The sequence below is a fragment of the Delphinus delphis genome, chromosome 11, assembly GCF_949987515.2.
Source record: "Delphinus delphis chromosome 11, mDelDel1.2, whole genome shotgun sequence".
Classification (NCBI taxonomy): domain Eukaryota; kingdom Metazoa; phylum Chordata; class Mammalia; order Artiodactyla; family Delphinidae; genus Delphinus; species Delphinus delphis.
In genome coordinates, this window is record NC_082693.1 from 75,393,704 (window position 1) to 75,417,193 (window position 23,490).

The following is a 23,490-nucleotide window of genomic DNA, read 5'->3' on the forward strand; positions in this document are numbered from 1 at the left end:
CTCTTAATCAACGTCTTCACCTTTCCAGGTCTCCACTGTCTTCTGTCCCCGCACTTGACGGGCGCTCTCTGGACGTGTACACAGTCACTGCGGAGACTGCCATCGCGGCGACGCCGCCAGGCATTTTCTGACCAGGGAGCGACTTTTCTGAGGAGGTATGTGGTTAGACCCCCTCTCACGGAGAGGCTATTTAAGACCCTCACGGGGAAAATAACGGGATTTATAAACAGGGAGGTAAGGGTCTTTGCTTCCGTCCCTTCGCTGGCATTTTGGATCCCGGTCCTCCCACGCCGAGTTGGAGCTCTAGCCCTCCGACCCCGCCGAAATCGAGCAGCCTGAAGGCCGAAGCCCCGTCCCCGCCGCCCCTCCCCCACCTCAGCGGTCTCGGCACGCAGGCGCGGAGGCGCGCGCAGGGCGGCGCGCCTGGCGGCGCGCCTGGGGGCGGGGCGTGCGCGGTCCCCTTAAATAAAGCGGAGGGGGCGGTGCGAAGCTGCCGCGGCGCTGCTGCCCAGTCGGCGCCGGTTCTTGCCGCTGTCTCCTCGTGGCGCGATCATCGAGCCTCGCTCTTTCTCCGGCGGCGGCTGCGGCGGTGGCGGCGGCTGCAGCAGCAGGAGAGAGCGGAGGCGAGCGGGCGGCGGGCTCCATGGAGAGCGGCGGACGCCCGGGAAGAGGCGGCGCTTCCTCCCCGGCACCCGGGCTCCAGTGACCGGCGCTCGCGCCCTGCACCGCGTCGGAACGGCCGCCGGCTCCGGGACTGACCCGGCCTCGCTGCCCTTCGCCGCGCCGCCGCCTCGCCTTCTTGCTCCCCGACTCGCCCTCGCCCCCACTCCCCGGCCGGGTGGCGGCGGCCAGGCCCCCGCGGCGGCGGCCGGAGCAGCAGCGGCAGCAAGAGCCCGCCTCTATGATGAAGTTCAAGCCCAACCAGACGCGGACCTATGACCGCGAGGGCTTCAAGAAGCGGGCTGCGTGCCTGTGCTTCCGGAGCGAGCAGGAGGACGAGGTGAGGGCGGTCGGCGCGCTCGGTGCCCTCCTCGGGGGCGCCGGGGCGGGGTTGGGGTGGGTGTTCGGGCTGGCCGGAGTAGGAGGGTCCTTGCCCTTGCCCTTCCCTTTCTGCATCCCCTTCCCAGCCGACCCTCCGTCTGGCCCCAGGGCTGGAAGGGATTCGCCCACTCCCTCCTTCTCTCCCGCCCTCCCTCCCTCCTTCCTTCCTTTCTCTGGGTTGATTGTGGAAACAAAGGGGCTCGCCCAGCCCTATGCTCTCCCACTGGGTCGTGGTTAGGACAGGAGGCCGAGACGCCTCCTGGCACCCGAAAAGGTCCCGGGCCGTCTAGGTCCCGCCTAGGGGGAGTTACCACTTTAACCTGCGAACTGAGCGTGGAGCAAGATAAAACCTTGAGTTGTAACAGAGAGGGTAGCCATGGCGTGAGTGTTGCAGCCCAAGCCCTTCTGCCTCTGTTACATTTTCCTCCCGTTACAGCAGTTTGCGGTTTCAGATAAATGTAGGCATGATTATGGAATATCCAGTCCCCGTGCTTTAAAATAAAAACTCATTCGATCTAGTTTTGTCATTTCCACTTTCAAGTGGATCCTTTAACTTCCAAGCACTTGGCATATTTATACTTGATTTTTTTTTTTAAACAAGGCCTACTCTTGGAAAGTTTTCTGGCTATAGAATGATGGGTAGTGAAAAATGTGGAGTCACACCAGAAGGGAGAAGATGGACTAGAGTTGGGCAAAGTTGCCATTTTCAGACAGTAATCTCTAGCTCTCTGCATATTTATCAGAGCTGCTTTGCTATGTTTGGCTTGACGTCTGGAGAGAAGCAGTCTTTTTCTAAAAGGAAGCAGCAGTCAGTCTTCTGTAATTCACCCATCAGCATTGGGTTGATAGTGAGGCCGTTGAGGTTTTCCTGGAGAACAGTTTTTATTTATTTGTTACATTTATTTAATTTAAAAATGGTTCACTGCTTTAAATTTCCATAGAGCAATAATAGTCGATTGGTAGCCGATGAAAATCTTTCAGCATTGCCACTTCTAAAATAGTTAGACAGGGAAAGCATTAACATTCTGAGTTCTACTTCCATAACCAATTATGTCCAATAAAATTACAGGCTAAAGCTGGAGACGGGAATTTAATGGCTTCCTTATTGCCAGTCCCTGTAGTTAGGGTGAGTATGACATAGCGTACTCTCAGTGGCTTAGTTGTTCTTACTATGCTAACAAAGATCAAAGTGCCTCAGAATGGTGCTCTTCAAACTCTTGTCTTGCCTTTATTTTTTGAAAAGAAACCAAGCCCTTTAGTGCTGATCCGGTGCTCAGTTGGGGGTCTCTAAGTGGTTAAACTTAAATTCCAGAAGAGTTTTCAAGGGAAATTGGTGTCTTTGAACTGGGCCTATTTAGGAGAGCCAGAAAGTAGAGAGGGAAAGGTTTTTAGCATTTACAAAGTCAACAAGCTTTAAGTGCATTCTGTTAAAAAGATTAGAAGGTCCTTGAGGGAAGGACCATGTTAGGACAAGGCAAACTTTGAATATAAAATAATACAGTAGCCAGAAGTGATCAAGATAGGTCAAGAATCTTACCTGATTGGCTCCCTATTGTGTAATTATTTTCTTAGTTGGGTGCTTACTAGGTGCTGGGCACTGCCTGAAGACCTTTAAGTTTGTTACATTTAATCCTCTTAGTGCAGGTTTATAGGTGAGGAGACAGTTGCAGAGCATAAGTACTTTGCCCAAAATGACGTAATTAGGAAGTGGTAGAGTCGGAATTCAGCATCGGGTCCTTACTCCTGATGCTGGGCTCTTAACACAGGGCTCAGTCCCTAGCGACTGGGCACACGGAGATTTGCTTGAATGAGTGAGATTTTGTGAGGCTGAGCTTGGAAGACTTTGCGAAAGTAGTGACTTTGAAGTCTTGCCATAACGTGAACTTGGAATTCAGGCTTTGTAAAAACAAAAGTTCCCAGGGGAAGATATGGGAAATGGGAGGAAATTGAAATGATCTGTATTGTGTGAATGGTAAGGCAAAGTCTGAGGAGAGCTTCAGAAGTTAACCTTAGCAAATAAATGAGTTGTTTTTGTGCTTTGAAATTGTTTCTACTGTAATAAATGCTAAATTCCTAGCCTCTGGTCGACTCAAGAGACCAGTGCCATTATAAAATGAAGTAAAGAGCAAGATTTGGAGAATTTAGTGGATAAGTTCATTGCATAAAACTTTGACAACCTGGAGGTTGTGAGACCAAGTGAATCGGTTTGTTAGAGAATATGCTCTTTAATGTCTGGTTTAGATCTTCAAGATCTTCATTTCTGTAGTTGTGTTTATAGAATGTAAGTTGAAATAAAATAGTAATTGCCGTTTGACCCTCAAAAGCTATGCAGTATTCTAGTCTGGCTGTCTGTACTGAAGGGGGTCTCAGTAGACCTTACTTTAGAATAGGTTATTGTAGGAAGGAAAGATGTTCTAACAGCAGGAGTCTTTATTCTTTTGGGTGTGGTTTTATGTACTTTCCCATTGTATCTCTTTCTGCCCTGTGAGCTAAATAATAAGCATTAGCATTTGTATAGGAAGAAATTAGGCAGCAGAAGTAACTTGTCTCGAGGTCACAGAAGCTGGCAGATCATTTTGAGCCCCTTTATTTCTAAATCTCATATTCACTTGATCCTCTCTCCAGCTAGTTATTTCTGTGGGGAACCACCCTTACTTTTGACAGTTGGGCTTCCAGTCAAGGCAACAAGTAAGTGTTCCATAGAGTAGCTGGGATACTCTGCTTGTGCAGTGAAAGTGGACAATACATTCACAAAAGGTAACCCGAAATGGATTCCATTGAACATATTTGCAGATATGATAGTTGGAACAGGGATGCAAAGATGAAAAGTGTCACCTGGTAAGGAACATGCTGTACAGCAGGAGGTTAGACAAATAACTGATAAAAATGAAATAAAATAAGGTTAAAAGTACCATCAGGTACTCCAGGGTTAAGATTCAACGTAAGTCATTTGGAGTTGGATTTCAGTGAGTGGGAAAGGAAGAACCAAGCCTCACAAACAGTAAGACTTGGGGCTGTGGTCTAGTTAAGCTGCAGCTTAGGATAGCATAGAACAAATAATGGCTGAAAAACAATGAGCACCTTAAATGTAAGGTTAAGGAGTTGCTAGGCGAGAAAGGAACTCTTACTTTTGGACAAGGAATATTTTGATTTTAGATGTATTCAAGTTTGAGAATGATCTGGCAGCAAAATAGGCTAGAATTCTAAAGAGAGAAATAGAAATGACTTGATCCTGGATGGAATCCAGGCACAGTTGCAAGTGGGAAACATAGACAAAGAGTCTTAAGAACTTCCATTTGGACTTTTTGTTCCAATTAACTTTTTTTTTTTTTTTTTTTTTTGTGGTACGCGGGCCTCTCACTGTTGTGGCCTCTCCCGTTGCGGAGCACAGGCTCCGGACGCGCAGGCTCAGCGGCCATGGCTCACGGGCCCAGCCGCTCCGCAGCATGTGGGATCTTCCCGGACCAGGGCACGAACCCGTGTCCCCTGCATCGGCAGGCGGACTCTCAACCACTGCGCCACCATGGAAGCCCCCAATTAATTTTTAAGCTCCCTGAGCCAGGGGCTGCATTCTACAGATAGTAGAATCTCAATGCAGAATGTATGTTTCCAAAATGTCTGCATTCTACAAAATCATGCACTAAAACTAAGACTTGCTGGGAAGAGTAGAGTCTCAAAGCCTACGGAACTCTAAAACCAGAGCTCTCATAAACAAAAACTAATATTAATACTTCTCCCTACTAGTATTTTAACCCCTAGGATCAACAATCCTTTTCAGACATATATTCTGGGACTCTTACTTCCTCAGAGATTTAAGTCCTTGAAGATGCTTCAAATGGAAACCACTTTCATCAGAATTAACTATCCAAAGGTAGCCTTTTCTAAATCCAGGAAAATGTCACCAGCCCTCTTCATCCGTGCCCGCAGCTCTCCCAGACCTAGAGAAGGGCTACTTCGCCTACTCAGCCAGCCACTTCCTTCAAGGGAAGGCACTTCTGTACGATTCACCTCTGGTTTTATTCTTGTGATTTTGGTTTAGCGCCAAGGCATTCTCTGCTTTTGTAAAAGTTTACCTCAGCACTTCAGAACATTAACATGCTAGGAGAAAAAGTCATGGTCAACCCAACTTACCATTATCTACCAATCCATATAATCTAATTTGGGTTAAACACATTTTCAACACAATGCACTGTTATTTCTGATCTCCTTATAGCACTCTGCCTCTATAGCCCAAAAAAGTAGTACTAGTTTGCTTAGTAATAGCAGTTGGTAGTGGTTAGTGGATATAATAACTATTTTTGTAACTTACTATCTTTTAAAATGTGTATGTGTGTAGTAGGTGTTCCTAATATGCTGCGGGCCTAATTTTGGCTAAATGCCTATGAAACAGTTAAGTACGGTAGAACTTGTTTTAACCATTCATGCTATCCTTATTCATGATAATGTGGGAAGAAAGAACAACAACCCCAAAACAGCTTCTAAATAGCTACAATTCACAAAATAAAATTCTTCATTCTTAGATTTAGGCATCACTTGAGGGGTTCTCTGGATAGCTTTGTTTTTTCTAGGAAAGAAGCGGTAGTTTGTAGTGACTAGTTGTTCGCCGCAGGGGGCCATGACCCAGAGCGGTTCTAAGGGTAAAAGCTGAAACACGAAGGGCAATTTGGGTGTAGGGAACTAACAATCCCATGTACCTCCAGCCTCTGAGGGCATGACTGCATTATATAGACATTGAACAGCGTTTTCTAGGTTACACGCTTTTACGCATCCCCAGTGAGGAGGACTTGGGCAATATAGGGTATAGAATCTATATTATAGGTTATTCCAATTCACAGACAAAGCTTTGTCCAGCAAGACTCAGGACTGGTTCCAAGTGGACCACTATGACTATACTGTTGCTACTAAAAGTGAAGAATACTTCTGTTCCAAATCTTAAAACATTAGGTATCTAAGAAAAAGACAAATGTGAGAAATGACTTCTCAACAATGCCAGGTGAATAGTGTTTTATTCTGATAAATTGCCCAGTACATGAAGAGGGATAAGGTCTGATAGTGCAGTAGGAGGAATGCTGATATGAAGGTGGTCAGGTTGAATCAGGGGAAGAAGTGTCTTCACTTTTCACCACTCTAATGCCATTGGCTTTGGGGTTTGAGTGTGATTCAAGTCCAGCACTGCAACTTGGTGGGTGGACTAGCCTCCTTTTTATAAATCTTTCCTTTGGTCTCAGCTTTGGCTTATCTGGAAGGTTAAAATGTCTACTTTCATCTTTGTCATCTTGTCACTAATGTGACAGACTGTCAACTTGTTGGGTGCATAAAATCTTATATGCCTAGAAAAGTAGTTGAAACGGAATTTAAAACCTGTGAATGACCATGTATGGATCTGTCAGCTGTTGATGTATCCTCTTACTGAATAAGCTTTTGTAACCTATCTTTTGTTACTTCAGTAATACTGTTCTTTTTTTTTAAAGCATTGGTCATTTCCTTAATAAATAACGGTAATATATAAGTATAAATATATTCATATCCATATATATGTTTAGTGGCAAATATCAGTAGACTTACTTCATAGCAACTGCTCTGTACCCTCATCCCTTTTGTCTTTTACACCTTATCCCCACTCCCTTCACTCTCTCTCACTTCCTTACAGTGTAGATTGTTTTAACCTCCAGCAAATTTCACCACTTTCTCTCAGATTTTGCATCACAGACGTCTAAGAGGCAACCTGGGATTTTTGGAGCCTGTAAAATTATGGATCCTTTTTGGAAGTCTGAGGGAAGAAAGAAGTTTGTAAAAGTTAATGCAACCATAGAATTTAAAATTGTGATAAGCATTATTTTGAGACAAAGTATAGATGGAAGTGGATAGTCTGAGAACCCTTTTCTCTAGAAGTTTTTGTTTGTTTTTAGTAACACCATTCTTAGAGCATTAGTTAGCATTGCTAAAGCTACATTATAGATCTACTACATTGGGGATGTTATAGAATGTTTAGATGGCTTTGCAGGGGGTGAGAGGGAGATATTGCATAATAATGCTTTGTGATATGGTTCTATAGGTTTTGATTCTTCCAATGTGTAGAAGGGGTTTTAATTGTCCTTGTTTCTGCTTATGGTGTTCAGATTTGTTTCTTCTACCCTGGCAGACCTCTGCCATAATTCTGTTTATTCTTGTCTATGGAATATATCCCTCAGTTCTTGCTCTTTTTTTTTTTTTTTTTTCTGTACGCGGGCCTCTCACTGTTGTGGCCTCTCGCGTTGTGGAGCACAGGCTCCGGACGCGCAGGCTCAGCGGCCATGGCTCACGGGCCCAGCCGCTCCGCGGCATGTGGGATCTTCCCTGACCGGGGCACGAACCCGTGTCCCTTGCATCGGCAGGTGGACTCTCAACTGCTGTGCCACCAGGGAAGCCCTCTTGCTCTTTCTTAATCACCATCCTCCTTCCCCCCCCCACCCCCCATGTAGCCTTGACCTCATTTGAACTCCAAATAAAGTACTCAGGATGAGTAGGCAAGTACTTAATAACATACTGGTTTCCAAATCTGTACCATCACCAAAGGCTCGTTATCAGATCTCTTAAGTTAGTTGTTTAGATGCTGATCATCTAAACATTTAGTTGGTATACCTTAGGTATTACTCATTTTAAATTGACCATTTTTTTAAAAGATACATTTGAAGTTAATGGTTTAATCAAATTTAATCACTTTGGAATGTCAAGAGACTCTTGCAGCATCATAAGTTCTTGATTTCAGCTAAATCATTTGGAAGAAAAGCTTAGTCATATGATAGTGATATCCTGTAGATAAAGATTTGGTTTTAAATCGGAAGCTTAAGTGTTAGTTCAAAACCAGGCACAGACTGTACTAATTGTTTTTCAACATTATTAACCTTATGTAATTTAGTTCTTAAAGACTGTCTTGGTCAAATAGGAACATAATAGTCATTGACCTAGATATATGACACTGAATTTCATTTTTTCAGAACTCAAACATTATAAATATTGATGGTTTTGAAACTCCCTATTTACTAAATGAAGATGTACTTTTCTGGTGGCTAGCCACCTGCACTGTCCTGTTCCATTATGAAGGTAATCAAGGAGGTTGCTTAGAGAGCATAGCATTGTGTAGTAAGAATTTTGTTTGGATAATAGAAACCAGATTATCCCTAACTCACACCTAGTAACCAGGAAAAGAGGCTTCCAACTCTGTGGTCAGGACTGGTGGTTACCATTTACTTCTCCCTTGATGTAAGATATAACACTTTGGTGCCTTAAACATTTTTGTTTTAACTTAAAAACTTACATTCATTTGCCAGTCTTGATAATAGGGTCAGAGTCTTTGAATACCGTAGATTCTTGGCAAGTCTCGTTTTTGAATAAAATACAAAGGTGAAATCTGATTTGCAGTTCGCTTTGTACAGAGTAGAATTTTAACTTTCTGGATTTTTAAAATTTCCTTCTTGTAGTCTTTTTTTAGTATCTCATCCATACTTAATTTGATAGCAATTTTTTAAAATTTATTTTTTTATTATTTATTTTTGGCTGTGTTGGGTCTTCGTTGCTGCATGCGGGCTTTCTCTAGTTTCAGCAAGCAAGGGCTACTCTGCATGCTGTGTGCGGGCTTCTCGTTGTGGTAGCTTCTCTTGCGGAGCATGGGCTCTAGGTGTGCAGGCTTCAGTAGTTGCAGCACATGGGCTCAGTGGTTGTGGCTCGTGGGCTCAGAAGTTGAGGCTCGCGGGCTTCAGTAGTTGTGGCACATGGGCTCAGTAGTTGTTGCTCCGCAGCATGTAGGACCTTCCCAAACCAGGGCTCGAACCCGTGTCCCCTGCATTGGCAGGCAGATTCTTAACCACTGCGTCACTAGGGAAGTCCTTGATAGCAATTTTTAATAACACATTTTTAATGAATCTTTGCAGACCCATTTTTGGTAATTCCTTCTTGCTGTCATTTATCATTAACTGTCAGTAATTATAAAAACAAGTACAACTGGCAAAATTTGGGAAGCAAGCTTATCTTTTTTTTTTTAATTTATTTATTTTTTGCTGGGTTGGGTCTTTGTTGTGCTCAGGCTTTCTCTAGTTGTGGAGAGCAGAAGTTACTCTTTGTTGCTGTGTGCTGGCTTCTCATTGCAGTGGCTTCTCTTGTTGCAGAGCATGGGCTCTAGGCGCACGGGCTTCAGTAGCTGTGGCTTGCGGGCCCAGTAGTTATGGCTCGCGGCCTCTAGAGCGCAGGCTCAGTATTTGTGGCACACGGGCTTAGTTGCTCCGCGGTATGTGGGATCTTCCTGTACTGGGATCAAATCTGTGTCCCTTGCATTGGCAAGTGGATTCTTAACCACTGTGCAACCAGGGACATCCCAACAAGCTTGTCTTGATAGGCTAATTCAACTCAATTGGTGGGAAAGCAGAAGAGCTAGTAATGGCCAACAGTGAGTATTTAGTCTAGGATCTAAGGTATTTAATACTAACACTCAACAGTCTTGAAAGGATAGTTACTTCTTTTTACAGAGGACGACACTGGTACCCATCACCATGTGCATCAAGAAATGAAACACATCTTCTTTATGATCAGTAGAGTTATAAACATCTTCAAGTTGAAACCTGTGCTTTCTAGTTCTTGCTAGATTTGTTTACTCTGGCTCTTTAGTTTCTAATTTTGATACATAAGCCCTATTTGCTAATACTTAAGAAAGCTTAAATTTAAGGCTGTCTTACATTTTACTTTACCAAAATTGCTATATTTGGACTTGGTGGTTCCCTCAGTGTCAGCCATTAGTACTTTAGCTAAGGCTTTGTCAACTGTTGGGTTAATTTACAGTGCTTTCTCTGGACTTGCCACTGTTCTGCCAGTTATATACTTGGAGGAGTGATGCTGGTAGGAGCAGTAGAGTCCTATCCAGATCGAGAATGAGAGAAACGGAGCTCAGATCACTGGAGCATTAGTTGATCCACTGCTCTGTGGTGATGGTGTGTCCATAGGCAAAGGTGTGCTGCTTTTTTCAAGTTGAGGGGGATTGTGCACCTGGACAGGTGTTCCCTCATCTTCCAACCCTGTTTTAGAGGTTTGGGGGAAAGGTGTGGGACTTGCTAAACTACTACTGTCAGCCTGGAACTTTCCATTTGGGGAAGGTTGAGTTCTGGCAACTTACTCAAGTAGGTGAATTCTGGGCTGGCTGTGAACTCCTGAGGGCCATCCGTTCCTCTGGCAGTAGGGAGGAAGCTGGGCAGACAGCTGGCACAGTGTCAGAAAACCAGAACCTGCATTGAGGATCAAGCTTTGCCCTCAGTTGATTGATTTCTGGTGAGAATTCTTTGCGTTTACTTGAAGGCAATATACTAAGGTAATTTTGCAGACATTTTTGTTCAAGTTGGTCAAGATGTTACCTTCATGAACATTATTTGGTTATTTATCATAGCCTTTCTCCACCCCCCCAACTTCGGTGAATTCTAACCTAACCTGGCACACAAATTTTCACTTATAGGATGAATATATATTTCCTGTTTCAGATACCATTAAAAAGTGAACTAATAGGATACTACTCTGTGATAATAGTGTTTGTTTTTGTTTGTTTGTTTTTAAGTGTGTGCACATTTCAATCTTAATGCTGTTCTTGACCCAGATTTGCAGAGTTTCCTGTAAAGGCCAAACAGTGTTTTAGGCTTTGTGGGTCATACCGTTTCTGTTGCAATTGCCCAATTCTGCTGTTGTAGCATGGGGAAATGAATGTGAATGTGCTTCTGGGGCTGGGGTTTACAATTATGGTCGATCTTGCAGGTGCTGTTGGTGAGCAGCAGTCGGTACCCAGATCAATGGATTGTCCCAGGAGGAGGAATGGAGCCCGAGGAGGAGCCTGGCGGTGCTGCCGTGAGGGAGGTTTATGAAGAGGTAAGATGAAGAGTAGCACGTTCTGGGTGAGATTCACAAACAAGGCACTTTGCTGCGTACACCGGGGAGAAGGCAAGAAGACAGGCAGATCCCACAGGTGCTGTTTGGTTGTCTAATTCAACATTTTAAAGCATGTGACTACAGCTAGTGCTTTGCTAAGAAGATTTTTTTTTCTACCTGGTAAAAATAGACAGTAAGTCTGATAGGTGATCAACATATAACATTATGGCCTTGCCCCAGAGCAAGGTTTGTATTAACTGAGCAAAAATGCACAGAGACATTCCTCATATGCTACAATTCCTTTTCAAATGAATAAAAAAGCCAGTTGCTTTTATTTTACTGGCTTATTCTTAAAGTTCAGTAAAATAAGGGCACACACGTGCACAGAAGCACACTTGGCCTGCCTGTCTTCTCACACCTGATGAGAGATAGAACTTGCTGTTACCCAGGGGCAAAACAGCATAGATCAAGTGCCATAAAAACTTGAACAGCATTTAGGGCATAAATGAGAAGTGAATGGTAAGGCTCTCATTGGGTGTTGGTGCATAATTGGAAAGGTTTCCTAGAGACGGGTCTTAAGGGATGAGCATCCTCTAGGAGACAGCATGTGCCAGTTTGTTATTTTGCAGTATGGGTTTGAATGGGGCACACACTGAAGTTCCAATGTCACAGTACTAGGTAAAAGGAACAGGACTGTGCAGTGGAAGTGTAACACATAGAAAGAAAATAACTTGCATATAAATTTTGTTATGTAGAGGTAAAAATTTTACATTTCATCTTTTTTTAATAGGCTGGAGTCAAAGGAAAATTGGGCAGACTCCTGGGCATATTTGAGGTGAGTTACAAAAGTAATCCTCATCTTGCTGATGATAGAATTAATGATTTCTTCCTTCCTAACAGGCCAGCAGCCTGAACCAGACATTTCCTACTTCTGGCAGCAGCCTGAACTAGACATTCCTCTAAAACTATCAGTAGGCAAGCAAGTCATAAGGATTAGGAGGGAGGGAAGTAAAAGCTGCTTAACTTTCGTATACCATTAATTTTATACAGCATTATTACAGTGGTAATTTGTTTTATATGACAATACAGTGGGGCTGATATAGACAGACTTACCTCTTGGTTCACTGTATACAGTTTAGGTATAGACTTTTTAGGAGGTGATATCCTCAGTATCACCTAAGGGCTTACGTTTCTCATGGATACTGTCTTGAAATGTACCCTTTGCCTTCAGCATGTAACATTGGGTGATATACATAATGACATGGTATCCTGAAAGGTATCCTGAAAGGTATCATGGTATCCTGAAAGGACACCATGAGGATGCAGAACTCAGATACACAGACTAGATACTAGAAGCGTAGAATTTTCTTGTATAATTTGTTATGACTGAAGGCAGAATGGAATTTGTGGAGAGGAAATTTGGAAGTGACAGGTATTCTGTGGAAGGTGGGGAGAAATGAGGTCAGGTCATGAGACCCAAGCTGTTCTCAAATATATTTTCATCCAAAATTCAGACCTAGATACATAGTATATCAGACACATTGTGACCTTTTTTTCCCCCAAGATTAAGTGTTAGTTTAGTCCTGCTGGTAGGACTATGTAAATACAGTCCTTACAGATTTTAATTTTAAGTCTTTTACAGGGATTCAGAAAAAATTCTGATTGTACAGCACTTGATAGAATTGATGACTTCCAGAATACAGTAATTGTTAAGAATAAAGTTCTTAAGATACTATTCAAAATTTTGCAGAATTCAGCACTTGCTTTAGCCAGTTAAATAGCACCATCTCCTGGTTAAACTGGAAAACATATTGCGAGTTTTCTTTCATTCTCGAAGACATAAGACACTGAATGAGTGGATTGCTCAGGTGATTTGTGGTAGAAAAAAAATAGGGCAATTATCTAAAGTCTTAGACTATAGCAAACAAGGCTAACTTTAGTCAAGATGAAGATGAGCCCCTTCATCTTAAGGCCAACTTGGGTTTAATTTTGAACCTAGAGACAAGGCTAGGCAGCAGTTTTAATACGGTTAAAAATTGAGTTTGGGCATATAGGACTAAAATATCAATGTAACATTCCAGAAATGGACTATCCTAGGTATTATTCTCAACCATTGCTGCGCATAGTTCACCTGGAAGCTTTTAAATACTTAGGCCTCCTCTCAGACTCACTGAATCAGTGTCTCTTAAAAAAAATTTTCATCCTGGGTGATGAAGTAGATGGTCAAGGTTGAGAGGCCCTGGTCTAGGTTAATAGGGCTGTGCTCTGTATGCATCTTGTGACCCTCTAAGAGGCATGTTCTAAAGGAACTGGGGCTATTTGCTCTTCTACAGAGGTCCTAAAGGAAGCAGTTTCCATAGTCACAAAAGACTGTTGGGATTAGCCCACAGGAATAGGACCTAGGATAAAGATGACAGGAATGCAGTTCTTTTAATATAGATTCCATTCCAATCTTAAGATTTTCTTCATGAAAATTGTCTAATGGACAGAAATCAAAGTGCTAAAAGTTTAGTATTGGGAGCTAATTTCACCATTTTAAATATTTTGTCTCATATAAACTCACTTTTAGGCTGGGTTATGTGACTGAGTATACTTGCCTATATTGGCAAATAGACTATGCTAATGTATGCCACACTGAATTTTTCACACGAAAATGTGTATATGGCTAGGTCTTGTAGATTAAAATGCTTTTCTTTTTACATTCAAGCAGAACCAAGACCGAAAGCACAGAACATATGTTTATGTTCTTACTGTCACTGAAATATTAGAAGACTGGGAAGATTCTGTTAATATAGGTAAATTCCCTTTCCTTTTGCTATCTGAATTCTCTTAATTCAAATACTACATATGTGTATTCAGTTTTCATCTTAAATTATTTTGGGTTACTTTTTAGAGAAGATCAATATACATCTCCAAATTTGAATTATCTTAAAATTGTTCCCCAATATATTGTTGTCTAAGCCATTCCCAAAAACATAGTCATTATTTGTGGAGACAGTTGAGGGGGCATTGTTAATAGTGTATAGCTTTTTAAAATTGACCTCATTATTTTTTATTTTTAGTAACCAATTTCATACTGTTTTTTAGGAAGAAAGAGAGAGTGGTTCAAAGTAGAAGATGCCATCAAAGTTCTCCAGTGTCATAAGCCTGTACATGCCGAGTACCTGGAAAAACTAAAGCTGGGTTGTTCTCCAACCAATGGAAATTCCACAGTCCCTTCCCTTCCAGATAATAACACCCTGTTTGTAACTGCTGCACAGACCTCTGGGCTGCCATCTAGTGTAAGATAGAGAGAATTGGAAGGACCTCTTCCACCATGTGCAGTCTCGTGGGCAGAGGCTTTATTATCCTTGGCAAACATCTGAATGACGCTTGCAAACTGTCTGAATTTGCCATGCAGGATTTTCAAACAATCTGCATGTTTTTCAGATGCTTTCAAATCTTCTTTAAAAAAAAAAATAGTGTAAAATATTTTAATAAGCCAAAGCCATGTGGAATTTTTTTTAGATGCCTTAACTGTGCCCCCAGCCCACCAACCTTATTATTTTGGTTGGCATTTTCACAGCATTTTTTTTTTCAGTTTTTTGTCCATTTGATGTCAGTCTGTGGTTTTTGTCAGATCAGCTTATTCGTGGGTATATTTTTCCCCTAAATTGTTTTCTCATTCACAGTATTAACATATTCAACAAATCCTTCTGTTGTGGTAATTTATGACAGTAATTCTTGATATTAAAGCAGTCCATCAACCCAAAAACTTGTTTCATAGGATCACAATTTTGATTCATAGATTCCAGATTTGGACTATTTCTATATGGCCCTATTTTCGGGAATTTGTCAACTCATTTGTCTCAATTTTCACAACCGGTATTATGTCCCTAACTACCTGATATGGCCAATTCCCTTAAAACTCAATAGTTCTTTAACACAAAGTTTAACTCTGTAGAGCTGGTGATTGTTAGGGCAGGTACAGTAAGCAAAATGCATGTAGTACATAACATCACGAAAACTGTATTCATGGAATTTGAGTTAGCATGCTCCATTGCCAATCCCCTTCATCCATAATCTCTCCTTACACAGAATACATGAGAACCACATTTCCCTCAATGTAAATTGCTTTTAAAAACATATTTCCAGTTTTTTAATTTAGTGACATCTCTTTAGTTAAACTTGCTGGTTACCACCTTAAATGCCAGTCAGTGCTGACTGCATCACAATTGAGTGAAATGGCCTCTTGTTCAGCTGTTACAGACCTAGATTGTTAAGGCACCTTAGAACATCTCATCTTTTACAGCTGGTTAGTAGGTACTATTTATCATATAACTAAATATTGGGGCACTGGAACATACCTGAATTAAGAATTACTTTGTCTTACACTTGTCTTTATATTCACTTAAATCCAAGAATCCCATCTAAAACACATAAATACCTTGTCTGAAACACCTATACTTCCCTGACCAAGTCAGAAATGAGGTGGGGCAAGTGAAAGATGATTCCATATGTAGACATTCGTTAGCTTCTTGTAAATAATTGTAACTGGTGGAATATAAAGTAGAAAATAAGCATAGTTATACATTTGTTCTATAAATTGTTAACCTTTAAAAATATAATTGCTGCTAAAAATAGAGTGCTGTTACACTTAAGGAAAATTGGTGCCACTGTTTTGAAAATGAGATCTTGTGCCATAAATGCAGCTGAACTAAATATAAATATTAGTTCACAAATTAATGCTGTCAAAGGAATGAGTGAAGTAGAAAAACTTTTAACCACTGCTATTTCATTCTAAATTATGTAGTGTGATCAAACGTGATCATCCAGAATTTTTATATTTTTCTTTGTACAGAGGTTATGTATTCTGGGTGTTTTTTTAAAAGGAAACATTTTAAATCCCACAGATTGACACTTTGTATCAATCTTCAATGGACTAAGGGTTTTTTCCTCAGTGATCTCTGAAGTTTCTTTAAATTATATACTTAACACAGCAGAGAAACTGGATTGTTTTTGTATATAAGACTGTGTACACCTGAAATGTTGTCAGAAGTACTGGGAGTGGGGGGGAGGGCTGGGTATCTTGTATATGATATTAGAAGTAATAATGCATGAACTTATTTTATAAACCCTTGGACTATGTATTTGACATGTAAAATATGTACAGTATTAATGTCAGCCATTTCTTAAAAGTGAGCCTATAAATATTGTTGTATAATTTTCTTTGGTCAGAAACATTTGGACTAAGTAGTGCCACTGGGTCGGGTTTTCTTCAGTGCCATTTAGCAAACTACCTGTCTTTACTATGCAACTAGCAAAAATTTGTATAATGCATCAGAATATTTCAGTCGTCACACTTTAAATTTCACATGAAGGGTTCTTCACTATTCTTTTGGAACCCAGCCTAGCAAAATTAGAGGAAAGGCGCTAAGGAGATTTATTTCTGTTAAGAGAAAAAAGCCTACATTTGCAGACTCAACAGTTGAATCTACTATAAATAACAAATACTGTCTACTATCTCAACTCTTAAAAGTTTACAGTGTTGGGACTGTCATTTGTGCTTTCTGTGGGGTAGTTGGATAAAATTGGGCAGCTAAAATTTTCAGTTCCGTGTGGCTCCTAAATTTTAAAAAGTTTGTAAGTTGATTCGCAGACACAAAGTAGCAGCTATCTTGCATGTGTGTTGTTGGGTTTTTGTTTGTTCGTTTGTTTGTTTGTAAACCGGTGAAATTTTCCAACCAGGCACATGCCATTCAATTTTCTGTTGATCATACAGTTGTATAAAGCAGCAAAACTGAAGGGGGAATGATTGTTGTATACACTTTAAATTGCTTTGCATGGTCTCATTTGAGATAATTGGTGTAAGAATCTTGACTTTTTTTATATTTGGAAACATCAAATAAAAAATGGGAATGAATTTTTTTTTTAACATATCTTAACACTGTCCAAGTGAAAACTTGTCTGGCATTCTACAGTAACAACTTTACTGTTTTCCCATGGGTGGCCATATAATTATCTCTTAGTAGTAGTTCATTTATACACTTCCCTTTTATGATCCTTACTAGTGGAACTGAGTTAAAAGGAACAGCTCACCAGTAAGGTGTTGCCATTACGCTCCTAATGTATGTTTTTTCCATCTTATTGGACACCAGTCATGCCACTGTGGTTGTCTTATTTATTGCTAGTCCCCTTTCCTAATGGGGTTTGTGTTATAATTATTTTAACAATTTTCAAGGGCTCTTGGCTTATTCTGTGAGTATTTTGCTGTAATATGTTGCAGACACTTTCTACACTACCATCACATTTTTTTTTTTTTATATTTATTTTGGTTGCGCTGGGTCTTAGTTGCGGTACTCAGTATCTTCGTTGCCACCTGCAGGATCTTTAGTTGCTGGACTCGGGCTCTAGTTCCCTGACCAGGCATCAAACCCGGGCCCCCTGCATTGGGAGTGTGGAGTCTTAACCACTGGACCACCTGGGATGTCCCCATATTAATTATTACAGCTCTGTTTTAAAAGGGTGACTGGTGAGGCCATTATATTTACCCAAAATATTATTTACCTAAGATGAGCTTTAGAATCCTCACATAAAAGTTCTACTCAAATCTCATTTGGTTTTTGATTAGGATTGTTAAATTGGAGGAAAAGAGAAAACTTGGCATTTTCTACTGTCTTCATGTTGGAATACAAGAATTCTCTACATATCTCTTACACAGACTAAACACTAGTTGAGTATTTATCGAAGTATGATTTGTAATGGATTTGTGACAGCTGGAACGTTGCTGTGTAGCTGATTGTCTCGAAGTTTCCATCCAATACCTTGTTTCATAAATTCTTAATGCAACTGTTTACCATTAGCTGCACAGTAATCAGCACCTTCTTTATGCCTAGCATTAGAGCTACAGAACAGGTTTGTACCCTCAAGGATCTTATATTCTAGTGAAGTAGAGATGAGTGATAATTATTTATACATCAGAAAATGTCTTTCAACGTGTTAGATCTATTTTTTAAGACATACAGGTACCATCTTCAAAAGCAAAATTTTATATAAAAATGTGATCCCCATCAAATACTTTTATACATACATTTTTATATGGAATTGTAGAACAAAGGTTGAAAAGTGATCTCATCCCTGGTGCTACTTTCTCTCATTTTTAATACCTTCCTGACTAGTGCCATTGGCTAAATTCTAGCAGTAAGATGAGAAGGCTTCTAAGGGCCAGCTTGGCATTGCATTATGTCAAAGACCCTAATTTACTCTGAAACTAGCTTTTTTTTTTTTTTTTTGACTGGGTTGGGTCTTCATTGCCGTGCACGGGCTTTCTCTAGCTGTGGCAGGCAGAAGCTACTCTTCATTGCAGTGCACGGGCTTCTCACTGCGGTGGCTCCTCTTGTGAGCACAGGCTCTAGGCGTGTGGGCTTCAGTAGTTGTGGCGCATGGGCTTAGTTGCTGCGCTGCATGTGGGATCTTCCTGGACCAGGGGTCGAACCTGTGTCTCCTGAGTTGGCAGGCGGATTCTTAACCACTGCACCACCAGGGAAGTCCCCAGAAGCTAGTCTTAAATTCCTCTACTTTGATGCGATTTCAACTAATTATCCCAAAAGTTACTCTTCCCAATATGTGGAATACTACCCTCTGGACATCCCATTTCCTGGTTCTAATTAAACACCAGTGCCAGACATTATAATAGCATAATAAAAGCAGTAATTCTTAACTGCTTTTCTCAATTTTTACTCAAATTCATTCCTTAATCAAATTAGTGAAATTAAAAATACTTGGCTATTACTGTGCATCAAGAAATAAAATACCTTTTAATCAAGTTACTACACTAGGAATCTAATCTCCAGGAATGTGGACACCGATGTACCTACCAAGATAAGGCAACCAAAGTGGTGAGATGTGGAAATAAAATGCCCAGGCCCAAAGGGGTAATGGTTAACTAGTAATATATCCATATAATGGAATATTATAGACATAAAAATGGCATTCAGGTTAAGGATGCAGAGTAAACCGGTATGGCCTTTTTGAGAGCAACAGTAGTAGTAACTATCAAAATTTTAAATGCATATAGCCCTTTCACCAATTCCACTTCTGGGAATCTAGTCAACAAAAATACTTCAACAAGTTGCAAAATCAAAATATGGTCAAAGATGTGTATTGCATTATTTATAAAACTGGCATCAATTTAAATGTACAAACTGGGGGATTAAATTATGGTCATCTACTTGATAGACACTATACAGCTACCAAAGAAATGTGCTGCCACAGATGGAGGTCCTTTCAATAATGCTAATTGAAAAAGAATACAGCATTACCTGTTAAGGTCACATTTTTTAAAGGAGCCTGTACAGATTTCAGATTTCCTTTAAAAATCCTGTATAGGGACTTCCCTAGCAGTCCAGTGGTTAAGATTCTGCACTTCCACTTCAGGGGGCACGGGTTCGATCCCTGGTTGGGGAACTAAGATCCTGCATGCCGAGAGGCGCAGCCAAAAAAATAAAATCCTGTATAGTTTTTAAGTGAACGTTCTGAGAAATTTTCAGTGTGAAAATGTTCAATAATCTCAAATGAAAAAACTGGGTTTTATAAGTGCCCAACCTGTATATAACTTATCAAAATATATATTACTATCAAAGCAGAAAAAGGAAATCTGCACCACAAATCTTTTCCGTTATTGGAGTAACAGTAACGTATCACTTTTTTTTTTGTTTAAAGGGCTTCAAATGCTTGGCTTATTTGTTTGTTTGTTTTTGGCTGTGTTGGGTCTTCATTTCTGTGCGAGGGCTTTCTCTAGTTGTGGCAAGCGGCGGCCACTCTTCATCGTGGGGCGCGGGCCCCTCATTATTGCAGCCTCTCCCGTTGCGGAGCACAGGCTCCAGACGTGCAAGCTCAGCAGTTGTGGCTCACGGGCCCAGTTGCTCTGCGGCATGTGGGATCTTCCCAGACCAGGGCTCGAACCCGTGTCCCCTGCATTAGCAGGCAGATTCTCAACCACTGCGCCACCAAGGAAGCCCCGTATCACTTTTTAAAAGGGGGAGGAGAGACACATCTCCGTCGGTTCTAACACAAGAGCAGTGGAATAATCAATCACTGCCAAGGAGGTAGGGGTTAATTCAGCCTACAGACCAAATGGAGTCCCCAGCCTGTTTTGTGTATAGTCCACAAACTTGGAATGTTTTTTACATTTCTAGTGGTTGGAAAAAAAATACCTGGTGACATGTGAAAATTAAAGTTTTGTTAGAGAAGAGCACAGCATGCCCATTTGTTTAAAATTGTCTATGGATCCTTTCTCACCACACTGGCAGAGTTCAGTAATAGAGACAGACTTATGGCCTGCAGAGCCCAAAATATTTACCGTTTCAGAATGAAAAAACACGGATTACAAGAATTTGGCCCTACTCTTTTGGTTACTCACAGTCCTGATGCTTCCTGCCGAAACATAAGGAAAACAGCACCAAGTTCCAATTTAGTGTAACCAACATATCGTGTCTAACCTGCTTTTGACAGTTCTGAGTAAATCGTCTTGAGTAGTCTACTGTTGAACCTAAGCCAGAATACTTTGTAAACTTGCTAGGTTATAATGAAACAAGAGTTATTGGGATTTACTAATCTAGATCATGAACTATTTCAAAAGGAGTCACATGGTGGGTGAGTATGGATCAGGAATATGTAAAATGGAAATGTGCTAGTTATTCCACATGATAGGAACCTGAGTTATCAAATCTTTCATAATTTCTAAAACTTTTTTTGTCCCATAGGTAAAAATGCTTAGCAGAGCAATGTTAAAGCTCCTTAATGAGCACCATAAAATGTACGTCTACGAGATCATGGGATTTCAGTTGCTCTGCTACGAGACAAGGAAGGTCTAAATATTCAGACAATTACCATATGCTTCTCCAACCAACCAGAAACAACTACATCAAGTCCACAGCGGCTCAGCTTGGTTAGCAAGTCTGCATTCATACGCTTTCGAAATGCTACGCCAACTGGCACATACGAAATGAGATCAGCTAAAGGGTAGCAAAGGTGAAATTGCAGGGAGAAGGGAGGACCCAGACTCTTGATGTTGAGTTCCATACTTAACAGGAAAAACTTTAATCCAACTCCCAGTTTTGCAGCCAATGGGAACTTGTCCAATTTGTAACATAAAGCTGTAGCAAAGCCAACTCTTGGAACAAATCCTCCCAATTTCCAACCTCAATGATAAAAATGGAAATTAACTCAGGGGGTGGGGGATTTGGTTAAGGAAACAAAGTATCACCAGTCTGGATGGTGGAGTACAGATTTTTATTCTTAATATTTCAAGTTATTACAGTCAACTTATTTTGCTTTTGTGATCAAGTCATTTAAAAATAAACCCCTGATATTTCTTAAACTAAGCAGCATGCTAAATAGCTAAATGAAATGTTGCCCCCAGCCCCCAAATACATTATTCCAATGAAATATTTTTTTTAAATAGACTGTTGAATTAGCTGCCCTATAATCATGGCATTTTTTTTTTTGCCACCTTTTGTAGGTAAGGCTGTATTTTTAAACCTTTGCTACTGCAACTAACAAAAAGTTGATGTGGCTAGAGTAAGTAGCCAAAAGATTCCTGAACCATCAAATAGAAAAATAAATCCGATTCCTATCATTCCCATGATACCATTTAGTTCCATTTAGCTAAAATTGTGTTTATGTCTTAAAGGATACCAGATTTCCCCGCCACACTCTCCTTTAATAGTGCTAAACCATAGCACCTATGGCTGCTGTGTATTGATTTATTTTTAAATGCTCTGAAACTGTATTAAAAGTGTGTTCTTGGTGTAGAACAGGGTTTAAGTTCTACATAATTTCAAATCTGAGATCTCATTAGACAGCCTCTGAGAGGACCAAGACTAACTAGTGTGGAAGCAAATCACAGCAAAGGAGACAACAAAATTTAAAAATCACATGAAAAACAAAGCTCCTATTAATACCTCAGGATTTCAGAAAAGCTTCTGAATGGGCACAGTTGACTTTCAAGAAGCACTTATCAATATATTCAGATTCTTTTCCTCTCGCAGGGCTTTGCACATGCTGTTCCCCAGCCTGGAGGTGTTGAATCCAGAAGAGCGGCCCCTCCCAAGTGCTTAATTCCCTTCATCATCAGAGTGGAAACTGCTCTTTGTCCATGCCCCCCTCCCCCATTAGATTAGAAGGTCCACAAAGGAACGTCCCATGCCAGTCTCATACACCTAATCATCCCCAACAAGTAGTACAGTGTTGGGCACATATTAGGCACTCTTACTTGACGAATAACTGTGCCCATAAGCTTAGTAGTTACAAAATCAAAGATTTACGAGCGAGAAGAACTACATAAAGGAGCAGGTGGGCTGGGAGAGGACTCTAACCAGCTGGAGAGTCACTGAATTAAGAGAAGAATGATAAGCTCTTCTTAGGATGGCTGCTACTCAGCTCCTCCCAGAAGGTACCCTACATAAGCCAGGTCATGTCTGCTGCTGCCAGAAGTTCAGATCATTCAAGTTACCAGAATTCTGGATTTTCATGTGAGTCTCCTGATTTTTTTAAACGTTGGCACTGAATTCAAAATGTTTTAACCAACCACACTGTGTGGGCCAAGGAAAACAGGCCCCAAAGCCAGATGTAGCTCTCAGTTTTCGAACTCTTATCTTGGACTCTTCCAGAGCCCCTTAAATCCTAAGAAAGCTCAACACACTGGTTCTTGTTTCATCTCACTGGTTGAGAAAGGAAGTATTACCAAAACAATGGGGACTCTTATCAAAATTACAAAGGAAAAAACCATGATGCCATGAAATTAGGAATTCATGTATTTGAAATAAAAACAGTGAATTATTTCATTTCTGTATTTCTAGAACTCAAAAACTCAGAGGCCTATTTTAGATACATTTTGTAGAGCAACAGATTTAAATCTGGAATTTTATAACTTGTAAATCACTATGTAATACTAGCTATCATCATGAGTAGTGCCATCTGCAATAAATAAAGCTGATCTCTATTTAACTGCTTGAAGTGTTCACTCATTTTGGCCCCAGAATGAGATTCAGTTTCCTTAGCGGCAAGACAACTTCTAAACAGCTCAAGAATTGTTATAAATGACAACTGCTCTTAAGTCTTTAAATTTACAATATTAGGGTTATGAACAATTTTATTCTGAGTTAAACTAGCATTTGTTTCCAAGCAATGCATTTATTTGGAAGGATATCAGTTACCAGTCATCAAAAACTTTTTTATGTTGAAAATGTAATTTTAATAGATAATTCTTCATCTTACATAGGAGCACAATAAAATACACCACATTCTGAAAAAACTCCAGAAGTTACGAGAATAAGAGGGGGGAAAATTCAGATGGGCTACAATATCCATTACCTTAAACTGCAAGAGACAAAGGTTCCAACCCACAGGTTAACATTTACATACTTATGACTGACTACATTTATGTCTTAAAAATAACAAGAATCAGGAATTAGATATGGAAGGGTGGGAAAGAACAGTTTTGTGGGGGAGGAACTCTGTCAATGCAGAAAAAAGAGTTGATTATCAAATTAAAGAATAAAAGGAGCTCCCGTAGCAAATATTAGAGGG

General features: G+C 40.7%; 1 protein-coding gene across 2 annotated transcripts; it reads left to right on the plus strand.

Annotated features, from left to right (window-relative positions):
* The first annotated feature begins 496 nt into the window (after nucleotides 1-496).
* NUDT4 (nudix hydrolase 4) lies at nucleotides 497-17,396 on the plus strand. Of its 2 annotated transcripts, none has more exons than XM_060025355.2 (5): nucleotides 497-1,000; nucleotides 10,810-10,920; nucleotides 11,711-11,755; nucleotides 13,628-13,715; nucleotides 14,008-17,396. In XM_060025355.2, the coding sequence occupies exons 1-5, from the start codon at nucleotides 902-904 to the stop codon at nucleotides 14,208-14,210; spliced, it is 546 nt and encodes a 181-aa protein (XP_059881338.1). In that variant the 5' UTR covers nucleotides 497-901; the 3' UTR covers nucleotides 14,211-17,396. The 2 variants fall into 2 exon arrangements, with proteins under 2 accessions (XP_059881338.1, XP_059881339.1); XM_060025356.2 differs by having other exon boundaries at nucleotides 13,631-13,715.
* Nucleotides 17,397-23,490: the final 6,094 nt, after the last annotated feature.

Coding starts and splice junctions, on each gene's coding strand:
- NUDT4 (XM_060025355.2), top strand. CDS start 902: ATGATGAAGTTCAAGCCCAACCAGACGCGGACCTATGACCGCGAGGGC. Junction 10,921..11,710: donor TGAGGGAGGTTTATGAAGAG/GTAAGATGAAGA, acceptor TTTTTTTAATAG/GCTGGAGTCAAAGGAAAATT. Junction 11,756..13,627: donor GACTCCTGGGCATATTTGAG/GTGAGTTACAAA, acceptor TTTACATTCAAG/CAGAACCAAGACCGAAAGCA.